General features: G+C 31.6%; 1 protein-coding gene across 2 annotated transcripts in view; it reads left to right on the forward strand.

Moving 5' to 3' along the window:
• Nucleotides 1-20,701, forward strand: part of LOC132729570 (fermitin family homolog 2-like) — a 54,444-nt gene extending 33,743 nt beyond the window's left edge. For both annotated transcript variants that reach the window (XM_060715353.1, XM_060715352.1), the window contains 7 exons: nt 2,882-2,984; nt 16,406-16,704; nt 16,981-17,105; nt 17,583-17,689; nt 18,246-18,470; nt 18,982-19,128; nt 19,604-20,701. In XM_060715353.1, the coding sequence (XP_060571336.1) occupies nt 2,882-2,984; nt 16,406-16,704; nt 16,981-17,105; nt 17,583-17,689; nt 18,246-18,470; nt 18,982-19,128; nt 19,604-19,894 (1,297 nt within the window). In that variant the 3' untranslated portion in view covers nt 19,895-20,701. The remainder of the gene's footprint in view (nt 1-2,881; nt 2,985-16,405; nt 16,705-16,980; nt 17,106-17,582; nt 17,690-18,245; nt 18,471-18,981; nt 19,129-19,603) is intronic.
• Nucleotides 20,702-22,581: the final 1,880 nt, after the last annotated feature.

Here is a 22,581-nt window from a genome sequence, read left to right on the forward strand (position 1 = left end):
CTGATTTATTTTCTTCTTTGAACAAATTTGTTAGGATATTTTTTATATTCCTTTTCAATAGACAAGAAACCGGCTGTAAATTTCATCAATTCAAGAAATTCTAAGAAAAAGCTGCTTCGGCTGCGAAAAATGAAAAAAAAATCTCTTTTGAGACAGAAATGCGAACTCATATAAATTCCAGTGATATCTTGAGTTTAGGTTAAGGATGATATACATGCACAGTGTTGACACTTATATCTATCAAAGTAAACCGATGTTGGCAAGCAGACAAGACTGTGAGATAGATTTAATGACTACTTGTATATCTGTCAAAATAGGACGAAGGCACAATTTAAATATGAAAATAATAATATAGGTCATCTGACCTATTTTTTGCCAAGACACATGATAGAGTATTATTATGATAATGTAAACATTTGTGACCTTACATGCACTACTGGTGTTCATATGACAAGTATAGATTCTTTTATTTTGATCTTATCAATATTTAATATCATTCTTATAGTATAAAGTAGTAAGTTTCGGAGCAGGTCAGTTGTAACTTAATACAGATACTGTAGCAAATTAAAATAATGCTGAAGTGACATAAGCTCTTTATTTTTCTAAATACCCTTTAAAAGACATAAATAACATTAGGTATGTAAGGAATCTGGGTATATACAGACATTCTTAGCGTACAGGTTGAAAGGTTTTTGGCAAAACCCAAATAACATGCTGAATTTTAATGAATTTGACCAACTTTGAATTTGAATTTTTGATCTGTCCATTCAAAATTTCAGGGGAATAGTACAAAAAACTAAAAATAAAAAATAAAAAAATCAAGCTACGAACAGTATCGAGCCTGGTCAGACTACAGACTATAACAAAGGCTTATAATGTTCGGTTTCAGCAGGTTAAGGGTTAATATTGTTATTTTTCACATCATAGGATACTAGGACTTAGATATATAAAGTGCATATCAGTTTGACTGCTAAATAAATATAAATTATTCATATCTCTGATGCAGATAAAACATGCATCCAGTATTTCCTGCCATGATAAAAATTACATAAAACAATATGCCAAGACCTCTTATTGTTCAAGGGCTGTGTAGAGATAACTTATTGAAACTCCACCCATCCCTAAACACTTGCATACTGATTGAAAAAATTCATTAATTCTCCCTATTATTTGCATGTAATATATTGTTGTCCCTGCTGTTGGTATTGCAGTAATCCTAATGTGCTGATTTGCATATGTAGCGCCACCTTTTAACATGGGAGATTGACCTGAAAAAATATTGTATTTGATCAGTTACTTAACTTTGATAATTATATGTACTTTAAAGTTAAGATGCAGCAAGCAATACCAGTAACTTAAGTCAGTGAAAACTAACTCCTTTTCATTCTAAAAAAATTGATAGAAATATTAAATACTGCAGTACTTGAGGGCACCATTTCTAATTGTATACCTTTATAAAATATATAGGGTACTTACCACATGATAATCTATTATTTGTATATATAAATACCTTTATAAAATAATCTGACATAGGTCAGACTGGTCATCCAGGTACATATGTTAGTACATACTTTATCCTGTTATCAGATAACAATGTTATGATCCTCACCAGAAACATATAGTTCCTGCATTACTACAACCTGTGTGATCCTGATAAAAATATATTAACCTTTCACCAATCTTGAAATTTCTGTAACTGTGCTTTGAGTTTTGGAATCTTTAAAGGGTTTAAATGTAAAAAAAGCTTGAATAAATGTAGCAAGCTGTATAGAGATCAGTTATGGATGTGCAGTTTGAAGTGCAGGCTGGCAGAGGCTGTTCTAAGCATTACATTAGGGCAGCTTGCATTCTGGTTTATTTAAGTCTAAATAGTAAAAAATAAGTAGTCAACTGCAAAGTCTTAAATTCCCTTCAATATGTTTCCGCTGAAAGCTTCAGGGTACATAAATAAGTAATATTAAAACAAGAAATTCTCTAAAATGAGTTTGAAAGGAAATGAAAACTTTTTCTTGGTATTCCCCAATAACTTTTCATCTAGAATAAAGCCTTTTGTGTAGGCCTGCATATTTTTATAGTAATATGATGTTGAAATATCTTTTATTGATAATGAACAGTTCTCTTATTTAATTCAGGGCAAGTCCATTTCATAACTTCGGGAGATAAAAGTGGATAAAAGTCTTTTTGTTATTTATTCATTATCATGTCACATTCACCAGTCTTGGCTAGTATATAACTATGTACGTTGACATGTTAAGCTTCTCAAAATTAAGTACTACAAAAATTATACGTAAAAGTAGCGCTTGATTGAAATGGTTGACACATTTTGTTGACATTTTATTACGCAATATAAAAATATTTTGATTTTTTTGCTGGTCTTTAACATGAAAAAATGATCTCATTGAATGAAAAAAGGCTTTTATGTTCATGTCTTGTGAAATTTTACAAATTTCAAATTTTAGACACATAGACTTATTTAGGCCAAAGGGAAAACAACAAGAAATTATGTATGATTCAAGGTTCTACGTGTTTCTGTAATATGTAAGTTGAACATATAAAACAACTTCAGGCAATATAGTTAGAACCTGTGATCATTAATATAAAAATTAATTACAAAAATATTGTACATGGCTACTTTTGCGATTCCTAATGAGGTATTGTAGATGTTTTATGGAAGGAAGAAGCAATCTAGGTGCAATATCTTACTCAGGTAATCAATTGTTCTATAAATATTGGACAGGTGCATCAGGGGTCTTCTTCTACCAACCAAAGGACTGAAATAGTCATATGACCAAAAGCTTTCAATTTGACTCAAAAACCTACGGAAAAAGTAAGACAGTAGTTTAAATATTAATAGTATCATTTTATGCTTTACTTGTTTCAGATGGTTGGATTCCTCAAGGTCACTGATGGAACAAGGTGTTAGAGACAATGACTTCACCTTGCTGAAATTCAAATACTACAATTTTTATGACCTCAACCCTAAGGTAAGTCAAACATCATAGTTGAACATATGCCAGGCAATGAAATAAAATGAAACAACTTTCACTGATAGTATGCGTCACTGCTGAATATTGTTAGTAAACTAGTTCAACAAAATGCAGTGTAACATGGATCTATAAGACCTTTTACAATTGTGTTACATTGAGGGACCGCTTACATGCAAAAAGAAAATACTATCTAAGCAAAATCTTTTTTTACTGTCTTAATATAATTTATTTGTCAAGCTTTGTTGAGGTTTGAGTTTGGACTTGTCCATATTAAAATTTGGTGCTGTCCAGCTTTGAATTTGGGCTATATATTTAGATTATTCAAATATTTACAAACAAACATTTTAGCATCTGATCTGACTGTATGTCAGGTGGCATTGGCAAGTTAATTTATCCCAGCAAGGACTTGATGTGTGAATTTTCTGCAGTGAATTGTTATTTATGCAAAAAGGATATCAGTGAAGTTCAGGTGACAAACCTGAACAAGTTTTCAATATCAATCAGAAACTTGTACATACATCATTTTTTTGTTCAAAATTTTTACAATAGTTGAATGAGAAGAATGTTTGAAATACTTCCTATTGAAGTGTTACAGATGATGTGATTAACAATAAAGATATTAAATAACATACTATCTTCAATCTGTGAATGCAGGTATAAAACGAGTTTCACCATTGGGGATGAAAGTTTTCGCAATTTTACTAAATTGATAACGCAGCAACAAACCTCAAAGATAGTAATCGGGCAAATATTTTGCACATTAAAATCACGTTTTTATTGACTTTCCCTCACGAGCTTCACTGAATCTGTATGATAAAGCTGAAATAAAAAAATGTGGGTATGTGCCGTGGTAACAAGAACAAGAGAACATTTCCGCCACAGTGTTTACGCATTCCTGAGAATATAAAGTAAATAAAAATGTTATATATAGTTCAGTTGTAATTATATGTATGGAATTTTGATTTCAAAGCAATTTATCCCAATAGATTGGAAATTCCTTGTTTCCTGGAGGAAAGAATTCTTGTTTAAAACTTTGGAAGACAGGATTTTGTTTGTCCATATGTTTGGAAACCTGTTGTGCTCTTTGAAATTGCATTGTAAGAACCATTTTCTAGTGGTCTCAGTTGCAGGTTATTTAGTATTCCTGATTTTGATTCATTTGCCCATCACTACTGTTATTCAAATCCTGATGAAGATTTTAAATTCTTTTCTTGCATTACATAGCCATTCAGCAAGATTACAGAGGGTTGACTCTACCCCTGGTACCAATCTATGCCTGAAAATATACACAGGGCCATTAGGTTCTCATAACATGCTTTGGGGCATGAAGGTTTTGTCACAATGAACTGCTACAATACAACCATTGTTTAATATATAAACCCTTGGTGCTGATGTTTTGATGCTTGAATATATATAAATTATTTTATCAGCAGCTATTTAGTGTGGTTGGAATCCAATCAAGAACTTCAAAATCAGTGGTTCTATGAAGGTTTTTACTCCTGCCTCGAGGTAATGTGGTCATAGAGCACCCAAGGTCTTTCACAACCTTTAAAAGAGCTGGAAATTCATTTTTTTGCTTTGGCAGTGTCAGAGTGATTTATACCCTGAAGTTCATTTCTGTACACTGCTTACACTGTTATATAATAATTTTATTGCACTGAACTTAAGTGCAGAGTAAATCTACATTAGACAAATGATACTTATTGAGAATTCTATGCATAAAAGAACTATTATTCAGATGGGGTTAAAAATGTTTATGATCTTGATGATTGGATGTAGATTTTGTTTGGCTTATTATTTCATAAAAAGTGTCTGATAAGGTTGATATTAAAGGGTTTTGTAAAAAGAATCCTTTATATATTTAACACATCCCTTGAGCCAAAATATTTCAAGGATGAGTTTTACAGTCCATTCCTTTACAAGGAGGCAAAGGGTGTCTATGAAGTAAGGTAATGAGGAACAATTAAAAACCATATGATTGTGTTTATGTAGAAGTATAAATAGGCTTTTTATGAGTAATATTTGATGTTTTTGTTGAGTTGTTTAGTAGGTTTTTACGAGTATTTTCTCCCAGTTATATCACAGTTAGTGTGAAAATATAAGCTATGTAAGATGAAAGTATGAACTATTTTAAGGCTGTAGGTGTGAAAAGGAAGATGCTGTGTCTTTATGTATGGTGAGGAAGTGATCTTAAATACAGTATAGGTTAAGTGGTGGATTGTACACACCCAGTTTATTTAAATCATTGAAAAGTAAATATTGATTTAGATGTTCCTGATAGATCAACAAAGAAGGAAGTTTTACGACCATCAACTTTGAACAGTCCTTGACTTAATTATATGTAGGCGACAGTGTCAACTTAAAGCAGTGAGCACAATGTCCAGCTGCATTGTGTTGGTTCACTGTAATATCATGCCATAGTCACATTTTCTTTGACATCACATCCTGTGATATATTGACACTTAAAACTTACTAGTCCTTGAATTATTCCCTCAATTTAGTTTTCATATGAGCTTGTCTTTGGACTCCTTTCTAAATCTCATCTCATTGCGCTTGTGTACATATCTCATTTAGACTGTACATGTACTGGAAAGATTCATCATTGGCATCATTTAAAATGATGATTTCAATTAAGTCTGTTTTGTTTTTGCAGAAGAGTTGTGGCCCTTGAACATAAATTATTAGTAACAGTCACAATGGTCAAAAGTTAGCAAGACAGAAGCAAATGAAATGCGAAATGTAGTTACTTTTAAAGTTATTTATGATTCAAAGGATGAAAAGGTGGAGAAGAGATTTTACAAAAATAGAATAAGTATGAATTCAGAAATTGAGAAGCTAATGTGTGTTGGTTGAACATATTTGTTTTTCAAGGCGTCATGATATCTAAGTACGAAATTAAAATCATTTTAAGATAGTTCCTACTCATTGAAATAGTTTTCTATACAAATAATGTTGGTTGAAGTAGTTTAGTGTTTATCTATACTGATCCACTATAAACAACTTAACTGCTTATTTCCGTTCACTCAAGTATCGCCATATAGAGACAATGGTCCTTAGTCTTCCATCAGTAGTCCCCTCTAACTGAACAACTCTTATCTACTTTCCTTTCATGAACAGGAACGAAAAAAAGAAGAAGAATTTTTTAAGATTTTTTGTACAGAAGTGGTTGTTGTTTTGTTGTTGTTGTTTTTGTGCAACCAAGGAAATTTGAAATGGTTTCGATTATATAATACTATAGATTATTTTTGCTGTTATTATTATTTTTGGATTATCTTGCAAATTTTTTACTTGGTTAAACATACAAAGATGAGGGTCTTCCCCATTTGGCATGGTTGTATGAAAATAAAATTATCATGTGCCAAATTGAAAATGATTTGTATACTATAAAACTATCTAACTAACTAACTATAAAATGCATCTAGAAATAAGTTTGCAGCATGGGATTTTTACACACAGACACTTTCCTTTTTTGGCAAGTTGCTGCAACTTAATTTAATATTTCTGTCATTAGTATTTCATATGTTAAAATATGAATGTTATTCTTCCCTCAGCATTTTCATTTTTTTTTGGTATCAAATTGTAAACATTTGATTTAGAGGTGTCATTAGCTCATGCTGGATGATTATAGATAGTGATGGTAGATTGTGGGCGTTGATTTGGGGTATAAACAAAATAGGGTACAGTACTGGAATTCTATCTGTGTTGAATATTAAAATGTTTATATTGCTCTCAAAATGTTTGATTAGGTGAATATTTTAGATAAGGAATGACATTAATGGGCAATGATGGCTTGAATATTGTCATGCTGGGTTCCCCTGCTGGTTCCCCCCTGTTCAGTGAGAGGATTAAACTTTAACCCTGCTCAATTTGTGTAATGGAATAGCCCTGCTTTTAAATTGGATCAGCCCATTCAAAGTATAAGGGATTTCAGTATCAAAATAATATTTTAAAAAATTGAGCTACCATAAGCATAGACATAGAGTCATGTTATAATGCACAAAAGTGCCGGCTGGCCTGTCTCTGTGCTGGTGGTAAATGCTAATCACTTTTGGCTCCAGCCGGTGAAGGATTAGGAAAAAACATATTTTTGATACCATGTATGTAATAAATTGGTAGTTTTGGTGGTGGGAATGTTGGAGATATTTATACCTATTATGCCTCCCAGGGAGAGGGAGATCAAATTTATGATGAACTTTGTACCTATAGAAATTAATAAACTTCTTTTGGTATGTATTGAAAGAGTATGTGTATGAAATATATGGGACAACAAACTTTTATTTGAAGTAGTTAATATTTTAATGTTGTTTCAAAATTTTGAAGAAAAAAAATCAATCCCATGCCCCCTACCCAATTTAGATAGTCGATATATATGATCAAATCTACAATATTAATATTCTTTTCTGCATGCCTCCAGATGAGCCAAAATATTCCAAGAAAATCAAACTTCAGAAAAGTATCATAAGATTTTAAGAAAAGTAAAAAGATCATGACAAAGATTCAAGTGATGATGTACATGCTATGTGCGATTATTTACTGATTAAGCAGTATTCGTCACCATATTTCTACTGCGTTATTAACACAGTAATGGCTAATTTTGCATATTTGAACCTCTCTTTGGTTATTTACATTGATTGCAATGTGAAAATTTCTTTCTCTGTTCACTTCACAATATTTTACTATTAAATACATTTTCAAAATTTTCATGAAAATCTGCATGAATCTGGAGACGTGCTGCTTCACATGTGTTTATGTTGACAATAGAATTACAATAGATACCTCTTTTTTTTTGTAATAAAAAAAGTACAAGGTTTCTAAACAGGACATTGTGAAGTACTTACTTTTCCAAATAGGAAAAGCTACTCAACAGAACTATTTTCTGTATAAGATAATAATCATGATGGTTTAAATTTTATAGAGTCAATATATTATAACTAATGTTAGGCAAAAGTCGTCACCTTAGTGCAGTAGCAGGTTAAGTCCTTCTAAATTTAAAAGGAGTTAAACACTTATTGTTGCACTAAGGTGACAAAGTGTAGTTTATGGCATGACTATGGCATCAGTATTAGTCTGACCCAGGCTCATTGGTCATGTAAATAAGTGGTTCCTAGACATATTAATTGTAAAATTCCTTATAATGGACAATTTCAAAAAACAAAAACAGGCTACTGTTATTCAACAAAATCAACAGTGGAAATTGTTCATTTGAAATACAATCATGCAATTTGTATCAAGTAGTTAATTTTGTACACTAGTTATTGTGTTATATTGCACATATATTTCAGAATAATCCGGCTACCATTCTCCCCAGTTGAACATTTCCCCCCCCCCTGTTGTATTCTATATAATATGAGATAAAGAAGAAGAATCAATTTTGTAGGATATTAAATGAATAGTGTAGTTTTTGGCATGCCTCTCATTTCCTATCTGAAATAATGTTTACAAAATGCCGAGCCGTGTGCCAATCAGACAAAACTAGAGCTCGTGCAAAATTGATGAACCAGCAAGAAACATTGTACACTTATCTGTTATTCAGCGGCACTTTGTTTTTTGCAAGTTCACTGGCAGCTAACTCTCTGGAGAAAATTCGGAATAATTTCTCATTACATGAAGAAAAAAAAAAATTGTTGAGTAAGAAGGTTTGTTCGTTAAGTTTTCATGGAAATAGTATTCTTCGCGACAGGCTGATAATGCACCCACAGACGATGTTTGTCAGATACCATTATTGTTCATAGAACTGAGCAGATGTAGAAATGAATATATTAATGAAATGTCTACGAATAATGCATGAGAAAAACATTAACTTTAGTTCTGAATAAATAAAGTCTAAATAAAGTATTGACCCCCATATTTCAATTTCTGTGTAATAGTGTTAAAATTTGTCCTATATTGAATTTAAAGCTCACTCATGGGACCAGGATACGTGGGTAGATTCAGTTGCTGTTAGCCGCCTTAAGGTTGAAAAACAGAACAGAGCAGCTTATGGTATGGAAGCATACTGCGTACTGCACCAACCTGTTGCTTGTCCAGTGTCTCAATAAGTGTGGCAGGTTCAAGTCAGTATCATCACTGCTGAAAGTATCGAAGAATAAGTTAGAAACAAAGCAAATGTTTCTAGTCTATATTTATAAGGTTTTGTATTCTTATAGGTCTCTAAAAAAAACTCCTGGTACATGATGCTCCCAAATTATCAGTGTATAACAATTATCATTAAATATTTCTCATGACAAGCTACATAACTCTTGTTTTACATTTTGTGGAAATTATCCCCCTTTTGGATGGTGGTAAGGGTTTTGGTCAGGCAAATATGTGAGCTTATTTCTTCAGAAACTGATTGATTGAATGCTGCCATATTTTTACTCTATGAGAACAGAATAGTTTATACTCTTAACATATATTTTGAAAGAAAGTTATCTCCCTTTAAATATCAATGATAAATAACACCATTTAATACAGAATTTGAAATCTTGATTTTGAAAATAACAAAAATAATGGAATTTTGTTTGAGTCTGTGATTAAATCGTCTGGTGTTTATAATTATACTTACTGCAACTTTATAATTAGTTTAATATCTATAATAAACTAGGAATGTTTGATGAGATATATGTATTTTGGTTTTTAATGGCTTATAAACTGTTGCCAGTATGTGAAGTAGAGGAGAGAAATATCATTAAATATGAGATCAGTAACAGCTGTGCAGCTTTATACATCTTCAAAATATCTGCAGACAGATAGGCCCATGCATTGCATGTTTCACGCACTAGGCACGCTGTGCCTTGAAAAATATAAATATTTTACTTAAAGAGATTTTCAGTTTGTTGTACCGGTAAATTAATTACAGAATGAAAAATATTTCCACCCCACTTTTTCATCATTACCTGTAACACCATTACATAAATGATCTCACTCTGTGAAGTAAATGTAAAAAAATAATGAAGTTTACATGTAAAAAAAGTTGTAACTGAAAATCATAACATAATTTGGTAAGTAAGTTGGTCCCACTGTGGGACAATAATGTAACAATATATGAATAATAACTGATAATAAATGATTGTGTTTTTTTTTCAGTCCCTAGTAAAGGATATTTCCTATCCATTGTAAATGAATCTGACTATTTCATGGCTGTATGTAGTGCAAACACAAAAAGAACACAGCTTCATGTTGCGAAAATATCCCAAATCTAGGGCTTAGTGTAATACTGGTTTAACAATTTCTTCATATTAATTGAGTTACGACAATGCTGCGTTGAGTCCTTGTTATTCATATTATTGATATTTTTATGTTTTTAGAATATGAACATCTAGTTTATGGCCAAGGATAGGCCTAAAAAAGCATTAAGGCAGAAATAGGACACTGCCATTTATCATAAATGACAAAAGTCACAAAAGATAATGAGTATCTCTGTAGAGTTATGCAGATTTCGTATAATTTTGCACAACTGCCTACATATTTTATACCAGTAAAATGACAAGGAATGTTTACTTTGTCATAATATGATGATTTCAATTCATATTTTAGCTTAATGTCAAGTAGATATCAGTATAATCATGGTAAAATATAGTTGTGGAATAATGTCTTGTGCTGTGCTAGTCCAAATATTTACACATAGACCGCGGATTTGGAAGCTGTTTTTTACATTCAAATCCACTTTAACTTCGCATTTTCCGATAAAAACATAAGACTTTTAAATAAAAAGAAGAAAATGCAAAGTCTTTCAATGAATGACTATTGCTATGCCAGACACCCAAAGAGAATGGCTTTGAACTATAAGTTGGCTGCCATCCTTTCCCATTCTCTTGATACGGCAGCAATGAGTTAATGGGTTTGCAGTGTATTCGAGACATTTCAGGTTTGATCTTTGGCCAGTCATAACAAAAGAAAACTGTAACTAAAGTTATTCAATGCCTTCTCTACTTGGTTGTTATTATAAACTATAACTTTGTTGGGTGCCATGTTAAATGTGTTAAAGCTTGGAATTTGGTTACTTCTTTTAAGTCAAGACAACTGTCACATACGTTAACATGTATTCTCACTATTCATGTTTGTTAAGGATGGACCATAGTGGGTTTGTGTATCTGTAGGACCATCAGAAAAGTCTTTGGTAAATTGAATTGTAAATACATGATAAAAAGAAGGACCTCTTCCGGACATGCAAGTGACATGGACAATCCTGTTAAAGTACTTCCCCAAAGAGCATTAAAATCCCTGGAAAATGATGGTTTATGTTGGTATAATTAAAGTAAATTTGTATTGGTTACACCCTTGATAATTGACAGATAATAGATGGTTAAATCACACTATCAAATGCAAATCTAATTAGTTAAATGGTAATGTGAACATAATTATTAGCTAGAGTGGTGGTGAATTGTGTTCTCGGAAATCAAGAGTTTTTGTGGAGGATTAATTTTTGTGTAGGTTGAGTCTGATTTTAAAGACAATAATTATATGAGCACATTAAATTAATTTCTTACAGTTGTTGCTCAGTATGAATGTTTGCTTCTGAGCATTTTGCATGCATGGGTTTGTCAGTTTTCAGATTATTTCAACAGTAAAACTGCCATTTGTCGAGATAATTTCAAACATCTTAACAGTATAAGATCTGTCAATATCATCATTGGTGTTAAAAGTCTTGATAACAGGTGTCCAATAGTAAACCAAGGCCAAAGACAGCGCATTTTGACTCATACTATACTGCTGGGTAAATGAGTTTTTAATTATTTGGCATTAAATTTTTCTTAAAATCACAGTAGACAATTCTACTTTCAAAGCAGAGCATATCCAGAGGGTACCTGGGTACAGTGTAAGTACGTGGGAGACCCTATTTTGTAACACTATTTGGTATACCGTAATTATACATTAGCTGCAACAGTCTCAGTAGCAACATTTAAGATCTTCTGGATTATTCTAATAAAATGTAATACTTTATCAATATATATCTATATGTATATAAACGTATTTTACAATAATGTTCAGTACAATTTGTAAGTGTATTTAAGTTAATTATGGTATCAAGTCTTGAGATAATGGGAGGTTATAAAGGCAGACTTAATCGAACAAATTGATGAATATTTGTAGTAGTGTTATGTTACATGCTTAATATTTACTTTCGTAAATGGGAGTTGGTACAGACTAATTACAATCAGAATAATCAAGATCTATTTGATAGCAGCCTAGATTTATGGTATTTATTCTTAGACAAATTTAGAATGGATCACCATTCAATGCAGTGTATCAGAAAAGTGGTTAAATTAAGGATTTGATTAAGGGGTTTTAAGTATTTGGACAGTTATTAGTGGATGACAGAATTGCAAATATGATTCATGGATGTCCAGGCTAGCAACTGGCTCAAGTCAGTAGTACCAGTAAAGCTTGACAGGTTAATATGTGAATTAAATAAATAAAGATTATTTAATAAAGATTATTTTAAGAAAGTCTTGTGGTTTTTTTCTCTCTGAAAACTAAAACAGTTTCGATAATATGAATATAAATTGTTAAGAATAGACACAAAGTTTGAGAGTAACATGCAATTTGCCAGTTTTGTTTTCCTGATTATAGTTAGTGAAAGAAACCCTGAATTCATCAAATACTGCAAAGACTTTTTAAATGGGTAGAATTTGCATTTGTGTTACAGAAGTGTTTAATGAGATCAAGACTTGTGGGTGAGGGGCATTTGTTCTGGAAGGTAATAGAGGGGAGGGGGTATTTGGTCTGGAAGGTAATTGACGTTTTTTTAATGCAAGATTGCTATTAAATAAAATATGATAAATAACTATTCTAGATATCCTGGTCTGAAAAGCTCTTTGAAAAAAAAGTAAGCAGAAAAAAAGATAGTGTATCTGTTTATTGATATATAGTCATTACATAACACTGTTTTATTTTGGCAGCGTCAGAAATATTTTAGTGGTACATTTTGCAGCTCAGTTTTGTGGCAGACGGCCAACATAAACTGTTTGACTGGCAGCCAATGTTCACCATCTTGTGTTATAATGTCTTCAGGTGGTTAATATAGAGGGGGGAAAAAAGATAAAATGGCTCTTCAAGAGTTTCTTGACCCATATTGCTTGAAAGCAGTATGTAAAATATTGAACTTTAAAAACTGGAATGAAAGAAATAGAATTCTATGTCAAGGACTTTGAAGTATATGTGTTTCTATTGTGAAGTTTTAATTGATATTTTATTGAATTTTGCTAGAAGCAGTTTTATGCTTAAAGTAGTTATTATTCTAGTTAATGAAAAATCTGTTGATTTAATCACTAAGGCCATTTGGTTTCAAGTATAAGTTTCTGTATGATGACATTTATTTGACGTTTACTGTCCACAGTTTTAATATTTTTACAGTAGTTTTTCTGTCAGTCTATAAATAATATTTGTTGACTGCTGAAGTCTGTTAGTAAAGAACCACACTGTATAGATGGTGTTGTTTCCTTGCTCTGATAATGTTAATGAACTTCAGGATGGTGGTACTGACTTTTGCAATGCCAGATTTAACAAATACCAACCTGTGCCACTTGTGTAACTTTGATAATTTGATGGAGTGTTCCAAATTTTAAGTAGAGTGAGTCCATTACATTTAAAGTGCAGCATCATATAAGGTTGATGAACTTTCAGATGTTTAAGGTTGATAAATATGTTGTTTACAACAGATAATGCTTGTAGGCGTTCATTTTTACATTTGAAAAAAAAAATGTGAAGAATTTTATACAATATGACATTATTTATATCTTTTTGTGAATGTGAAATAAATTTCAATTTAATTAGAAAAAATCATAGCGTATTTCCAAAGGAATAACTTAAATCTTTACTGAACACAGTTTATGGTTTACGATCATATTGATCTTATTTAAGATTAAATGAAATAAATTATGATGGATCATGTTTTATTGCCGTTTTACTATGAATTTTATTTTGTTGGTGTGACTTTGTGAATGCTACGGTCACATTTTACGCAGGTTATGATGTTTTGGATGGAATGTTTTGTTACTCATTATTTACGTGACTGTTCGACTGAAAATTACGCACTTACGCACTTTGAGTATGTCTTGGATCGTGATGACTGTGTGTTTACTGATGGCAATACAGCCCGATATATCATACAAAACAAAATGTGCTGCCAACATTTGTAAATTCTTGACATATCTATTTTCTTAGTAAATATAGTGAATTTTTTTCTTCTCGAAATGTCAGATACTTTCTCATAAGTTAATGCTTTAATGGTTGAATTGGAAACAAAAATAAAAGTGAGAAAACTGACATAAAGCTATTTATTTATTTAGGGTCAGAATCACTTTCTTCAAGAAAAATCAGTTTTATAGAGTATAGGTAATATCAATACTTATCAATACTTACTCAGCCATTCATAATCTGTGCACAAATCATCTCAGTTCCTTGCACTGGATGATGATAATATAGAAATGTTGTTAAGTTTTATCTGTTTCTTGATTATACTTTCCCCATCCTGGAAGAACAGGTGTTGAGATTAAAGCATATTCAAGGTTTGTACCTGAAGATTTAAAATATACCATAACATTTCTTGTAAGATTTCTTGTAAGAAATGGCGAACATGCATGTATAACCATCCATAACATCAGTTCAATGTCTAAAGATTAATTGTTGTATTACTGTGATCTTTTACAGTATTACATCTGATACTGAGATTCACATATCCAGATTCCTGTACTAGATAGGAATGTAAAAAAGATGTATTGAATGGAACATGGGTGATTTATTTAACTTTGTTTGCTTAATGAGCCTGCTTGGTTATCAGGTCTGCTTGATTACCCAATATTGATTCTGGAATCATATTCTCTACACTTGCCCAGGGATCTCTATTGTGTTGCTTTATGATTTATGTTCCATACAGTACACCATTGGTAAAAAAATAAGACACTTTGTATAATACAGTGTTTACCAGAGTGAAATTAGGCGTAATTAAAACTGGAAAATGTCGGCATTGTTTGCATTGTACATTATTATTTCAATAAAATGTAAATAGACATCTGTAATGCAGCAGTAAAATCTGCAATTATTTCTATCATTTTAGAACACAGTTTAGAAATATTATAAGTTAGAAATTGGTTTTCAGCTGGCAGTCTTCAAACATTGGTGAGTTTTAATTATGTCTAATAGGTCAAAAAGAAGTTGAGGTGAAATATCGGTGGCTGTTGTAGTGAGGGTGATCTTGTGAGGAGGTGATTTTTTAAATGTCGAGAATTAAATTTTGTATCTATCATGTAGTCCAAAAAACATGTTGTAGTCACCTGGGAGAAAATAAAATAGTGGCTTAAAATAAACACTTGTAATTCAAATTAAGATAACATCTGATAGTAAGATTTGAATTTGAAAAAAAAGAGCATGGCTTCATCAAGAGTATCAGGTAGCAGAAGTTGCATTTCATTTCCTTTCATTATAACGTTTTTTTCTGGTCTATGCTAGTGTTAGTGATTTTTCTTTACAAGGTATTTGATACATGATATAACAGTTTATAAGTCTTTTTGCAAAGTCACTTGATTCAGCATACAAACACTTTTTTAACATAGGGATATCAACTTATTTTTCAAAAGATCAAGGGTTTAAGGGAACCTCCCGATGTGGTGTCTTTGTAAACGGGTTGATAAAGTGTAAATATTTGAAGCAGCTGAAAAAATAATACCAAAAAAATAGTCACTGATATTGAGAAGAAGAATGTTTAACAAAAGACAATAGTCCCCAGTAGCCAGCTGAGAAATTTATGGAAAAAGGTAGTTCCATGTGGACAGAAGATAGAAATGATATTATGAAGACTTGGATTATGGTGGTAGCTATGTAGATTTGGAATCACTCTTGTTGTGGGTTCAAATCCCTGCTGGAAAATTGAATCGATCATGGTAAAAGATAATGACCGTAAGATGTTAGACATAGACTTGGCAATTGTAATTGTGATATAGGGGTAAAATCAAAAAATAAATGTATCACCTGTTGTGTATGTCAGATTGTAGGTGTACCAGAAAGTGTTAAGAAATGTTCTAGTGGGCGATATGTTGTTATAGTTAAATTAGAGACTTCATCAAAATTCAGTTGTTACCTGTTCTTTACGTATATTGAGTTAAATCATTATTGCACTGAACCCATTATCTACCTGATTGTTAGATGAAGCAAGAGGAAGTTTAGATAAGGTTTTGGAGAGAAAGTGAGATAACTCTGTAAAGATGTAGTAAAGATTGGGATGTAATAAAGATTGAATCAAGGAAAGAAAGATCTTTATAAAAATAGATGCTGTTTTATTGTTGATTTTTTTTGTTTTGTTTTTTGAGAATCGAACATAATTATATGTTTATAAAATGTACTCTTCTTGTTAAAACTGTTAAAAAAAGGCATCGTATTGCTTCCAACTTAAAAAAAAATTACTTCACACATAGTTTATGAATTATCTGGTATATTTTCAGTATGACGCTGTAAGGATTAACCAGATCTACGAGCAGGGAAAATGGGCGATAATTTCGGAGGAGCTGGACTGCACGGAGGAGGAAGCCATGATGTTTGGTGCCCTGCAGGTCCAGGTACAGCTGCAGTCGGGAAGCAGTGCTGGAAATGACACAGTCGACTCTTCAATGATGCACGAGGGCGGGGACGATATTGACGCCGCGTTGTCTGACCTTCAAGAGTCACTAGAGGGCAGTCATCTCTCCTCACCTGGTGACATAACTCATATTCCAGAATTAGCAGACTATGTCAAATTTTTAAAGTGAGTAAATTGTACTTTGTAACAAAAGATTTTCTGGAGGGCAACCATAGCAACATAATTGCATAAAAATTTACTTTATAGTTAATTTTAAAAATAATACTGGCATTTATGTTATATATCTATGTTAGTTATTTCTATATTATATAAATACATACCAGCTATTAATTTTACTTGAAATATGAGAAGTTGAATTTAAACATTTATGCATGAAAGATAAAGAACAAAGTACATGTATTATTTGTTTGGAATATTCACATTTTCTGTGTAATGTTTCAGACCAAAGAAGTTCACATTGAAGAGCTACAAACGTTACTGGTGTTCATTCAGAGACACCCATGTAGCTTTCTACAGGTCAAAGGAAGAGGCTGTTGGTTCTCCTATAAATAGAATAAATTTTAAAGGTAAGAAAAGCATTGTATAGTATGAACAGTAAAAGGAGTAGTGGCCTAGTGGTTAAGGTGTCTGCCTCTCATGGGTTCGAGCCCCACTTGGGTCACGACCATGTTTCTTCATATGACACCAGTACTGGTTGGTTTCAGGAAGCGGAGTCGAAAGTGATTAATATAAGTTGCATGAACTTTTTTCGCAATTGAGCTTAAATAAATATGTTTAAACTAACAGTAAATTTGAGCATTTATTTCATTTTCGTCACTTGTTTGCCTCAGTTTTATTTGGTGTCCAAGTTTTGTTTTGATGAAATTGTTCTCATAACTTTTATTTCACTTATTAAATAGAACCAGCATTTGTTTAGATCAACAAGTGTGTATCAGTAACACTAAAGCAAAAACATACAAGTGTGTATAAGTAACACTAAAGCAAAAACACTTGTAAAAGTTTAAGTTATTTTATTCAGTAAAAGATTTACTTTCTACTTTTAGGATGTGAGGCCCATCCAGATGTCAACCTTCATCATAAAAAGTATGGAATTAAGCTGTACATACCAGGGCCTGATGGTATGGAAGAAATCTGGTTGAGATTTGAATCAGTAAGTATAAAACACTGAAAACAAGGCTATAAAGTATATGGCGTTGTTGTTTTCTAAAATGAGATTTTCCTATAGACACAGTTGCCTCTACCTACCTGAAATAGTGTACTTAACAATTGGCCGATTTCTGTTTATGCTCCTCAAAACTGCCAGTTTGTAATTCTGCTAGTCACACTTGGCATTTCATACAGCATTTTCATTTATTGGATGATATCTTGCATATTTTGGTGTATTTGCACCTACCATGGACCTCTATCCTTGAATAGTATTTCAGATTCATTTGAAGGTCAAAATCTAAAAAAAGATTTTCCGACTTCCTCATTGAAATGTCATTTCTTAGCATTGGCAAAGTAACACCACCAGAGAGCTTTCCATGAAGGCTGGAAAATTGTCATATGACATTATCTGTCTTGGTGACACATACAAAAATATGTTTAAAATAACATCAGGTTTCATGAATAACAACTGTTTTGTCATTTAACAAGAATGTGCTTTTAAAACGATGAACTGTCTAAAGGATTTTTAAGAAAATATTTTGTTTATGAACCTTTTACAGGAAGAGCAGTACTGTAAATGGATGGCAGCCTGCAAGCTGGCATCAAAAGGAAAAACAATGGCCGACAGTTCATATGAGACAGAGGTTCAATCCTTGCAGAAACTCCTCAGTATGCAGAAGACGACGTCTGCCCCAGAGAATAAGATTAACACACCAAACCAGCTTGATATTAACCCAGAAGATTTCGTATCACCAAGACATTTCAAGAAAGTTAAATCTAAACAGGTAAATAGTCTGTACATAATGAATTTATTTGGAAATTTAATTTCCTAACAGAAGTGCTGTTTTTTGTATGTGAAATTCCTTCAGATTGTTTTACTGGTAGTCCATTTGGCGTTCTCTACATAAAAGTCTGACTGAATAATGGAATCTGATTAAAGTAACACGAAGCTATAATTTGAATGTTGGAAAATTCTAAATTTCTTATGTTATAAACCAATGTGTAACCCACAGGTCTGCTTTTTCAAATGTTCTTAGTTTCATGATTGTATTGAATAACTAGCAGTAATCTAACAAAATTTATTAAAAATTAATATTTCCTTTGTTGGTACCTGGATGTTAGAATGGTTGGTACCCGGATGTTAAAAAACAATTATTACATGTCTGAGTGTTGAAATTATTCTTTTACTTGTTGCCACATTTATCACATGAAACTGTGATTTCTATTAAAGAATGCTGTCTGTCATTCTCCATATATTTCTTCATGTTAATTTGATACATATGTAAACTATTTCAGATTGTTCATCGTATAATGGAAGCTCATTCAAATGTCAGAGACATGGGCTTGATTGAAGCTAAACTGGCCTACATTCGGGCCTGGCAGGCTTTACCCGAGTTTGGAATATCCTACTTCGTTATTAAGATGGCTAATGGCAAAAAGGAGGTAAGCTCTTGCTCAGTTTCATTTTACTGACAGCTCAAAGGGAAGTAACTCAATGTGCTTTCTGTCAGAGTATTGCTGCGGAGTTATCTACCATAGTTTAATAGATCTGTTAAATGTAGACAAGTGAATGTATACACAAGTAGTGGCTCATGTTTTCTTTGGATTAAGTTGTAATCAGTACATAATGTCTGACTTCATCCTTTGATTACTAAAAGAAGTTTTTTCCACACAAGAAAAACTGTCATTATTTACAGATAATGCGGGGTAGTACTTAATAACAAGTTCAAACTCAAATATACTAAGGATAAGTCAATAAGAAATGTATTAAATGTTTTTGGTTAAAAAGAAAAAAAAATTAAAAGCCTGTATAGGTTTAGCTTAAGAAAATTTTTAAGAAAAAAAAATCAACATTTCTATTCATACTGTAATATTAAATGCAGCATTTTATTTTTATCATTGAATTTATATATTTCAGGAAATATTGGGAATTCATCCGAATAAAGTGATACGTATGGACATGAATTCTGGAGATTCTTTAAAAACATGGAGATACGATAGTTTGAGATCTTGGCATGTGAACTGGGAAGTTCGTAACGTAATTCTTGACTTTGAAGAAGGAAAGGTGGTATTTTCATCACTCAGTGCGGACTGTAAAGTTGTTCATGAATTTATCGGAGGCTATATCTTCCTGTCAATGAGATCGCAAGATAAAAATCAGACTCTCGATGTTGAACTCTTTCATAAGTTAACCGGAGGTCGATCTTGAAGAAATGCATCATAACAACAAGTACTGGGAGAGAAAAACAATATTCATATGATTTAAAGCATTTATAGTGCCTATGAAAAGTGTCTGTGTTTTGCATAACAGCTTACGTATAAAAGCGCGGATGAAAAAAACTAAAAAGTGGCAGTATATATATATGAGAGATATGCCATGATACGATGAAGCAGTATCAATACTTAAATGCATTTACCCATAAGTCACTGTTATACTGTAGTCATCTATGAAACTGATTAACGAAAAGAAGTTTTTTAAGAAAAGCCATTGCTTAAACAGCTTTTAAACTTTTCTCTCCGATAGTCACGTCTTTTAAAATACTTTGTATGTCATGCAATAAGATAACCATTACCTCATATATAATTTGAAAATGAAATTGAGGTAATTTGTTATGAAGTTGTGGTAAAAGAAATTAGATGTTTGGATATACTTTTAAAATAGTTGGAAAACGAACGATTTTTCCAAGTCCAGTGAAAGCAAGATATTAAAAAGTTGAAGTAAGGCTGCTTGCTGGAGAGCAGATGAGTGCTGCATTGAAATTGATGTTTTTATTATTTAATTATATAAAATTGTATATGTTGTTGCTAGCAATCCTGTTACTATGCTTTTAGATTTGTTATGGCAACCATAAAAATGTGTAGATATGTATAGAAAAGATGTATAGTAATTGTTTCTCACAGAGCATGGAATTTACGACGACGACGCAGTGGCGGGAAGGATTGTTCTTGTTGTTTTAAAATCTGATTGCGCAATCTTTTCATGTATGTCTTAAATATAATTATTGTGCATTTTTTTTTTAATTTGCTGCTGTACATGAAAGCTTGTTCTATTCTGATGAAATTTTTATTTTACACTTTTTATCATGTTCAAATAACCTCGTATATAATATATATATATCTATAAAATACAATTGACTGAAGTCAGATATTTGGAGATTCCTTTTTTTTTAAATCATTTGTTTTTCATCCATCACATATATAGACTTGTGTAAGTCATATTTCATCTATACAGCTGAAAGCAGGCTTTCTAAGTAATGATAAAAAAAATTTGATACCTTAAGGAATTATTTTTGATATAAATATAGTCTTAAAATATACCTGTGTTTCATTTGTCTAAAAAATAAATAAGTCTTTGATATTCATATAAAGTTTCACAAACTGAGTTTAAAAGAGAGGGAAAAACAGTATCTGAAAATTTTCATCCACACTGATCATACAGTTTTCTTCAATTTTCTCAAGATCACAAGCTGATAAGTACCAAAAAACTATGGAGTCAAAACATTTTGAAGTTTTTTGTGATGGTAAACAAACAATACATTCTAGTTTATTATATAACTTAGTAAATATTGCCAAACATTGTTAAACAAGTTCATTATCCTAATAATTAGAAAGTCAGCTAATTTCAATAATTCCGATCAAAGGTTATAAGGTTACTTCGATCTTAAACTATGAAATATATATTACAGAATTAAGTTGGAATAGAATACTCATTTATAAATTAACAAATAATTAATCATGTTATGACAGACAAGGAAAATGAATGTTTAAAAACTTCTTTCTTTGTTTTTTGTAGTCAAATTTTTTTTTTGTTGACTGGTACTCTAGTGGTTTACGTGTCTGCCTCTCAACACAGGGATCATAGGTTTGAATCCTACTGGGGTTATAACCGTGTTTCTTCATATTGAACTGATTTAATAAAACAAAGTTAAAACCTACCTATAAATAATATTGCTTATGGTCATAGTGCATTAATTTTTTACTTTAATTCTTTTGTAATAATTTTCTGTTTGAAATTAAGACACTTAACTTGTATAGGATGAAGTGATGCTTTCAATAGTCACATGCCAGTTAAATTTTTGAGGACAGTAGCACCAAGGGAGGTAATTTCTATTGTTTTGCCATATTTTATTTCTTAATTTCCACTTTAATATGAGGAGGAAATTTAACTGCTGATAATTTTGTTAAAAATGAAATGTATGATTATTTACTCTTGTTATATTTATTACTGGAATATAAAGTGCCTGCATATGGTTTATATTGTGCCTTGTTTCAGTAGTTATTTTTTTTTTCATGCTAATTTTTACATATTTTTCTGTTGTATACCCCCCTTTTTCTGCCATATTGGTTATTAATTAATATTGTACTTTTATTCTGTCATTATTTTCACTTTCGTCCCTGATACAGTCTTCTCGAGTTTAATTTCAAGCTGCTCAGTTAACTGATGTATTTTAAGTATAGGTTAAAGTTTATTAGTACGTATTTATGAAATTAAATTGGTCAGGCGTGGCACAGCCGTGCAACCAATTAAATTTTGTAAATGCGTTCTGAGAAATTTTAACTGGCTTAGTGTTTTAAATTATCTTTAAAACAGACAATTTACTAGACTGTTTAATAGTTTGCCAATTTACCAAAGTAAATGTGTTACGATTCATTTGAAATACTGGGATCCTATTGGACAAAAAATAATTTCAAACACTAATGTACTTAAAATGAATGATTTACCATATGTGACGGTATATCTAAATAACAAGTTCCTGTTAAAAAACAACAAATATGACAATAATGTATCTCATTCTTTATTGATTTAAAAGTATAAATAATTTCTATCAATCTAATTTACTAATTTTTGCATACTTCAACTTAGAGAAAACAGTCCTTGTCTTCTAACTAGCCATT

Source organism: Ruditapes philippinarum, unplaced genomic scaffold, assembly GCF_026571515.1.
Source record: "Ruditapes philippinarum isolate M1 unplaced genomic scaffold, ASM2657151v2 ctg9_1_1_1_1, whole genome shotgun sequence".
In the NCBI taxonomy this organism is placed as follows: Eukaryota; Metazoa; Mollusca; class Bivalvia; order Venerida; family Veneridae; genus Ruditapes; species Ruditapes philippinarum.